Here is an 8,407-nt window from a genome sequence, read left to right on the forward strand (position 1 = left end):
CCTAACATCTGCACTTTAGTGCTTATTATCATCATCATATTTATTATTATATATTATAACTGTCTGATTTCCAATTTAATGTGACAAATGGCAATAGACGCTTTAATTGCTAATTTGTTGCAGAACTCACTGCAAGTATTCTCATTAGATCATGTTAAAAACGCTTTTTATCCTAAATACCTTTGTGGCGAAACCGCTGATTTCACAAAAAACATTTTCGAAGAAAGATCAGCTACGCGGCAACATACGTATTCTTATTTACTACTGAAGCATTTATTTTGAAGGAGTACCATTGAGCGTTTTATTTTGAAGTAGAAACGTATCCCGGAAGTCTATGACGCAATTCCTCCGTCATGACCCCACGTCACGAGTGCGGAAGTCGACCGATTGTCCCAGCCCACATGTCGAACAATGGTCGCGCAAGGGGAAAAACAACAAGGCCATAGACCAGGTGTCTATAAACAGAAAAACAAAGGTCATAAACATGGCAAGCATCGGACGAAAGGCGAAATTGAGAGAGAAAATAAAGGTGAGTGTTTTGTTTTGAATAGAACACGGGCTAGCTTTTGTTAACCTGTGTTGTGGCAGCTAACCAAACACACGTGTTTACATCTCGAGTTGAACAAATGTGCATTTACGAGGATATGAATGTCAGTGGAGAAGCTAATGTGATTGTTGTGTACATTAATTTAGAATGCACACAATTTGTATATTTCACATCCGGGTTTAGTGTTGTTTTTTCCCCCATTTTATCTAAACGATCTCTTGCAGGAAGGGTGTCGGTGATAGCCCTCACGAAAAAACTGAGAAAAGAGCAACGAAAGAATGACCGAAAGAACAAAGCTAATCAACTACGCAAGAACAAGAGAGACATGGTATTTATTTAAATGATAATCAATGAGGCTGTATTGACACTACAGGTCCACATCCCCAATACTGCAAAACTCCCATGCATATATTCTTTATCCTCCTAGGTCCTAACAGAGAAGCGGCGTTTAGGCAGCAGAGATGGTCCTCCTATTCTGGTCGCCGTGGTGTCTCTTCACGCAGCAGTCGATGCCGGCGCTGTAACCAAATTGCTTCGTCAAGAGGGCGCCGGCGGCGTCGTACACCAGGAGCACTCTGTCAGCGGCGCCAGTGACAGTTTTGGACTGGTTGTGCCTCGGTTTAAACAAAGATTTACCGTTCTCAGAACCAACACAGGTAAGGATGGGTGCTTGCGTGTTAGAATCTTCGGCCACGCCGACCTCCCACAAAAACAAATAATATGCGTTTGTTTTCTTTCTATCCAGATGACATGCATTCACTGCTCGATGTAGCAAAGATGGCGGATAACCTTGTGTTTGTGCTGGACTCTGCTGAAGGCTGGGACAGTTATGGAGACTATTGTCTCTCCTGTCTCTTTGCCCAGGGCCTCCCTAGCTATGGTAAGATCAACCCTTATCACATCTTAATCTGTATATTATCAAGGTTTATTGATAATCTGTATGTCATCAAAATCCACACCCTGGTAGCTCTCGTGTGTCAGGGCATGTCCGACCTCCCCGTAAAGAAGAAGGTGGATTGCCGAAGGGCCCTGTCCAAAGTCACAGAAATCCGCTTCCCCGATGCTCGGCTCTTCTCTCTGGACACGGAGCAGGACGTCACCCTTCTGCTCAGACATCTGGGCACGCAGAGACAACGAAAGCTGGGCTTCCGGTCCAGACGCTCCCATCTCCTGGGCCAACACGTCACTTTTACGCCGAGTGACTCCGCCGGTCTCGGCACCCTTTGCGTCTCTGGGTATGTCCGTGGGCGGCCTCTTCGAGTGGACAGGCTCGTGCACATCAGCGGACACGGAGATTTCCAGCTGAGCCAGATCGACGCTCCAATGGACCCACTCCCCCTAAACGCAACTGTGCCCAGAGCAAGCAAGCCCGGCAAGGATGGGGCGGTTGACATGATGGTAGGATTTAAATTAAAAACTGATTGCTCAGAACTTTTACGAATTGATGTTTGCGGGTTCTTTTACAGGATGGTGGCGAAGCGGATGCCCCTGTGCGGGTGCTGATGAAAGCTGACCCCTCTTGTAGGGAAAGCCTGCAGACTGAGGCTGAGGTGGACCCAATGGATGGAGAGCAGACTTGGCCTACAGAATCAGAGCTGCTCGAGGCCGAAGGTACAAAATGGGACCAAGTCTCAGTCCACTGGTTTGACAGAATGTAAAAAACAATTGAAATTGAATCGGTGTCTTTTAGAGGCCAGAAAAACCAAACGCGTGATGAAAGTCCCAAAGGGAACGTCCGACTACCAAGCGGCGTGGATTGTGGATGACGATGAAAACGATGACCCGGATGAAGAAAGCAGCGAAGACGACGATGACGACGAAATGATGGATGAGGCCCCCGACAATGAATCCCAGGTAAATTGTATTCTAGTTTATTTGGATTAATTACAGCAACAAAAATATTTGTTTTTTTAATTCTGATTTTTATCCAAATTTTGTTTTATATTACTAAATCCAATTTTGACAAATATTTGCCTCTCCTAAATTCAAAGTTGTGACAATGTGGCTAGCGTGTTGCCGTGCATACGTGACTCATACTCGGTGCACCTTGCTTTGACGAGGTGCTGTTAGTTTGTTTATCCAAGCATCCGCCGCGGTGGGCCCGAGCCCACAACAATAGAGCAGTCGTCCCGAGAGGAGCCTCCTGCCTTCCTGCTCGACGCACACAACTCGCTTCCTGTCTGGACGCGGGCGGGGAGCAATAAGGGAGGGGGAGACTTGGCCCAAAATGATTTATTTCCAGCTTTGCTTAAAAGAATTCCTCTTTGTTCAGGACGGAGGTTCCGACTTGCCCTCAGAAGAGGACGATGATGATGGAGAAGAGGAGGAGGAAGAGGAAGAAGAATTGTGCTCCACGGAGCGAGCGGGGGCCGACCAGCGCTACGACGAACACGTGGATGAGGTGGCCGAAGAGGAAGATCTCAAACGTTACCGCGAGGCGCGAGCCAACGAGATGTTCCCCGACGAGGTGGACACGCCTCTCGACGTGGCCGCCAAAATCAGGTGGGTTCGGACGTGTGCTATTTAGGGTGCTTGATTTTGATTATGATTGTTTTTTTCCAGGTTCCAGCGCTACAGGGGTCTTAAAAGTTTTCGCTCGTCCCCCTGGGATCCCATGGAGAACTTGCCCCACGACTATTCGCGCATCTTCCAATTCCAAAGCTTCGAGCGTACCCGCCGCCGCATCCTGGCCGAAGCCGCCGAAGAGGAGGAAGGCGCCATGGTTAAAAAAAAAAATGTTTTTGCTTGAATTGTGTTCTAGAGCGTTGTCCTAACACTCTGCCGTTGCAGGTGGGCTGGTACGTCACGCTCCACGTGTGTGACGTGCCCTCCTCGGTGATGGAAGGCGTGCAGGCGGGCAAGCCACTGGTCCTGGTGTCTCTTCTCCCTCATGAACAGAAGGTCCCTGTGCACCTCCATGTTTCAACCAAAATGTCCATTTTAAAAGCAAGTGTAACTTTTTTTGTTTTAATATATTTAGATGTCAGTGATGCACCTTTTGGTAAGGAGACACCCCAGCAACATAGATCCCATCAAATCCAAAGAGGAGCTGGTGCTCCACTGCGGTTTTCGCCGCTTCAGGGCCTCGCCCATCTTCTCTCAACACACTTCAGGTAAGATGGACGGTAAGATCTGATGGTGCAAGTTTACGACCGAGGGATTGACTGTCGTTGCTATTCAGCGGATAAACACAAGATGGAGCGCTTCCTCATGCCCGACACCCCCTTTGTGGTGTCAGTGTACGCGCCCATCACCTTCCCCCCGACAGGAGTCCTGCTCTTCAAACAGAGAGATGATGGTGAGATCAATAGAATTTTTCAATATTTTAAAAATAATGAAGACATTTATAAAATAGCTGCTCACTGTGGCGTCACTTTCTGTCCTTGTAAATAAGGAATGTACATTTCTTTTTTTCTTGTATAATAACCCAAGAAATTCTCATTTTTTTCCTCTCTAAATTACAATCTATGCTATTATCAATCATCCTCCTAAAATGGAAATGAAAAATAGTTTTTTGTTCGATAATAAAAAATTGAAAATGACACTTCTCTGGAATATTACAGAATTAAAATGGACGCCTCTTATTGTGATATGAAGCCTTTAACAGGTGACATCTTTCTTTTTTTTTTTTTTTATGTCTGTATAGGCGTGCAGGACCTGGTGGCGACCGGCAGCCTGCTCAGTTGTGACCCTCAGCGCGTTGTGCTCAAGAGGATCGTGCTGAGCGGGCACCCGTTCAAAATCAACCGGCGCTCTGCCGTCGTGCGTTACATGTTCTTCAACAGAGGTGAGCCTTCTTCCCTTTCACTTCTGCACCGAAGCGAGTACGACTTGCTTTTGTCTCCGTTGCGTGCTAGATGACATCATGTGGTTCAAACCTGTGGAGCTGCGAACGAAATGGGGTCGGAGGGGCCACATTAAGGAAGCTTTAGGTAAGAAAAACTTTCATGGTGTAAATACATTTTTGTGGAAAAAAAGGAACTGTGTTTTTTAAACTCATATGTTTTTTTTTTTTAAACAGGAACACACGGTCACATGAAGTGCGTGTTTGATAGTCAGCTGCGCTCTCAAGACACGGTGCTGATGAACTTGTACAAGAGGATCTATCCACGCTGGACGTACGACCCCTATGTGCCTTTGCCTCTGCCCTGGTTCAAACGGGAGTCCACGGTGGACGTGCACGACTTGGACATGGAGTAGCATGAGACAACAAATACACAATTGGTCTTGAACCCGGTTTAATTTTTTTATATGTTTGATCTACAAGTGGGTGCAGATTTGGTATCATCATTTCCAAAAGAATAAAATCCCATCTTAAATTAAACCCTGCACATTTTTTGATTTGACTCTGTAGCCTTTAGATTGCTATCTTGGTTTTGGCCGCTAGAGGGCAGCAATGTATAAATATTCCATGAGTAGATATGATCCTGTATAAAAAGTTGCAGAATAAAGACAACTAAAACTTCCATATTGATTTTTATCGATGTTTATTCATTTATTTTCATTATTCGCTTAATGCATTATTGTTTAAATTATGACTAACAATACACATCTGAGTATTTCTAGAACACACTGGTATTTCTTTAATCAGGGCTTTTTGCTTTCGCTGACTTCTTCACCCATCTGGTTGCTGTTTTCGTAACAATATCAATAAGAAAAATACCAATGTGTGTTCTAAAAGCTATTTTCAAAAAAATACAGCTGCTCATCTGAATTCACAAATTCACTTCAGCCGTTTTGTATAATGTATTTAATCACTTGTCCCATAACAAATTTGTTACAGTATGAAACAATAGCTCAAGTATGTGAGAGGGATGGAAAAAGCCTTCCAATTTATTTTTTAACCCATCGCAGCTTAGCAAAGAAACCTGGCACCTCCATGAGACCCATGCGAACAATACTTGTGCACACATCCATTGAGCTGTCGCCTCTGACTCCTTGAGAAATGAAATCATTATGCCCTCCAAAAAAATGTGGTTTGGGACTGTGGCTTGCCCCACGTTTGACCCGATGGAGCCTCATTGTTGCCGTCAAGACCCAAGGCCAAAAAAATGCAACGGGGGAAATGCTTGATTTATGAATCTGAGTATTTATCGCAAATCGCAGCCCCCTCCCCTCCTTTTTTTTTTTGCATGCTTGCAGAAACATGATTCATCCCCGCGGGCATGCCAAGATGTCTGCATGAGCAAGCGCAGGGCGAAGACATTGAGATGGAGGCAACGTGATACAAAGTAGAGCAAAAGTTCACCTTGTGCTCCCCCCCCCCCACCCCTTCCAAAATATAAAAGTATTATTAGAAAAGAAAGACGATACACTCGAGTGATGTATCGTACTTTTTTGGAGGAGCGGCATACTTTTGTGCCAACACTCACTTTATTTGCACGAATTAGGTGATAACGACGATACGTGTGCCGTTTTCAAGGTCACGGCGAGGGAAGGCGCAATTGGATATCCCCTAAATGCAGCAACATATGCGGCTAACACGGTTGACTTCCATGTAGTTTTCCCCATAGGAAATCATGTAAAGTGAATTCATTTGTTCCAGGCGTAAACTGTCACCGTCATCAAACCTCAACAAAACATTTGATAGTGATTCGATTAATATGTATCACAAATGATTAGTAATTATTTTTTAGCTAAACAGCTCTTTTAGCTAAAAAAAAGGCAAATATTTGGAACTTTCAAGTTAAATACAACTGAACTGATTCTTTCACACACCACTAGAGGGAGCCAGCACGCCACTATTGGTACAGTTTGGTCTTGCAAGATTTTTCTGCATGTTGTCATCTCCTAAATGTTTCTAGCTCTATGATTAAAAAAAAAATCCTCCTTTAGCTATTTTTTTTCCAATTTTTTGGCACACTCGAAGGTCCCACTATACCAGATTGGGATGCCCTCGCACGCTCCATTCCCCCGGCCGGCTCTCTCTTCCGAGCTCAATTCCGAAGACCAACTGCAACGTGGTACATAGCGCCGAATCCAAGCCGTGACTTTGAGTGTTTGGCACATGTCTGCAGTCAGGAGACATGAATGCTGGTGACTTAGTGCTTGGTTGGCCCAAGAATGTCTTGCGGTTCCCACTTCACTGCCACCACACTTGGAAGGCGCCCTGCTGAAGATATAACGGGTGAGATCTTTTTCCATTGGACGCAGATGAAGAGGGCGGAAGAAGACGGCAAGAGAGATAAGACGAGGGCCAGCTTTAATAATAATAATAATATATAAAATACTTTTAAAAAGAAAATGTGGGCGGAAGGAGTTGGAGGAATGTAGGGGAAAGGGGTGTGTGTGTAAAAAAAAAAATTGCAAATTAAAATAAAAAATAGTGAGAGAATGTGGGAGAGTGGCTGGCTTTATGGATTGCAGATGTGGCGCTGTGGGGTTTTGGCAGGGCCCTCGCGCGCCTAAATCATGCACCGGCTGGGTGGCACCGGGTTGAGAGCGAGGTCAGCGAGCCGCAGCACACAAGCCGTAAAGAGTATCCGGACTGGGGGGGGGGGCAAGAGCCTCAAATACATACGGCATCGCACAACGAAAGGGGTGCACGAGGGGTGCAAGATGGCGGCGGAGTCACAATTCTGTTATCAATAAAGTTCAAGAAGGTGACACGCCTGGCGAACACGTTGCAAAGTAACAACCACACGTGAGACTCATCGAACGCAACATTCTTCGGATGTTTTGGCACCAAAGTCGATCCGAGCTGGCATGACGTGACCTGCCGTGTAACCGCTAATTATTTGGCCTCCGGACCCCCCCCCCCGCGCCCCCTCACCCTTCAAGGTGCACGCGTACCTTTCATCCACCTCCCGACTTTCCACCCGCCTGATTATCCAGGTGGGAATGAAATAGAAAGCGAAGGGGAGGGATAGAATTTCCAACGTCCGCCGCGCGCACCCCCGATGGGCCTCCCAGAGTGCTTTGCAGCTGACATCACCTCGCAGAAACCTGGCAAGCTTGTCTCTATCTCTCCCCTTGCTTCCTGCCCCTCATGATGTCACACTCCATATGGTTTTCAGCAATAGCAAGCCGGAAAGAAGCGAGAAGGTCTGGGAAGTGTGTGCGCGCGTGGCTCCAAGTCGGACAAGGGAAAACAAAAGATTCGCAAGGGGGAGGAGGTGAAGGGGCTCCTGCTTTGTGTGAGGCTTAACGAGGAGAATTTGGGGTCCATGTGTCGGACACACGTTGGACATTTTATTAGGTACACCTGCCGGCTAATGTTATTCCCTGAAGCTAGTGAACGGTTAAGCCAATGCCTGAAAGGTCATTTGCATTAAATGGGTCGGCTGCGATGATTCTCCAAGTGTGGCATGCCATCCATCCATCCATCCATCCATCCATCCATCCATCCATCCATCCATCCATCCATCCATCCATCCATCCATCCATCCATCCATCCATCACTCCATCACTCCATCCCTCCATCCCTCCCTCCCTCCATCCCTCCCTCCATCCCTCCATCCCTCCCTCCCTCCATCCCTCCATCCCTCCCTCCATCCATCCATCCATCCATCCATCCCTCCATCCATCCATCCATCCATCCATCCATCCATCCATCCCTCCATCCCTCCATCCCTCCATCCCTCCCTCCCTCCATCCCTCCATCCATCCATCCCTCCATCCCTCCATCCCTCCATCCCTCCATCCCTCCATCCCTCCCTCCATCCCTCCATCCATCCATCCATCCATCCATCCATCCATCCATCCATCCATCCATCCATCCCTCCATCCATCCATCCATCCATCCCTCCATCCATCCATCCATCCATCCATCCATCCATCCATCCACAGGGGTCAAAAATGCTTCACGAAAAATCACATTTTTGGGAGAAAACAACCGGAGCCCGTTCTCTACCGTCAATT

General features: G+C 46.6%; 1 protein-coding gene across 1 annotated transcript; it reads left to right on the top strand.

Annotated features, from left to right (window-relative positions):
• The first annotated feature begins 348 nt into the window (after window positions 1–348).
• tsr1 (TSR1 ribosome maturation factor) lies at window positions 349–5,013 on the top strand. The gene is made up of 15 exons (XM_061281440.1): window positions 349–529; window positions 772–875; window positions 975–1,203; window positions 1,293–1,427; window positions 1,515–1,945; window positions 2,014–2,158; window positions 2,238–2,401; window positions 2,820–3,049; window positions 3,110–3,269; window positions 3,338–3,448; window positions 3,528–3,660; window positions 3,729–3,845; window positions 4,194–4,334; window positions 4,405–4,479; window positions 4,569–5,013. Exons 1-15 carry the CDS (start codon window positions 412–414, stop codon window positions 4,745–4,747), a joined length of 2,472 nt encoding a protein of 823 aa, XP_061137424.1. The 5' UTR covers window positions 349–411; the 3' UTR covers window positions 4,748–5,013.
• The last annotated feature ends 3,394 nt before the right edge of the window (window positions 5,014–8,407 follow it).

This window comes from Syngnathus typhle, linkage group LG6 (assembly GCF_033458585.1).
Source record: "Syngnathus typhle isolate RoL2023-S1 ecotype Sweden linkage group LG6, RoL_Styp_1.0, whole genome shotgun sequence".
NCBI classification, from domain to species: domain Eukaryota; kingdom Metazoa; phylum Chordata; class Actinopteri; order Syngnathiformes; family Syngnathidae; genus Syngnathus; species Syngnathus typhle.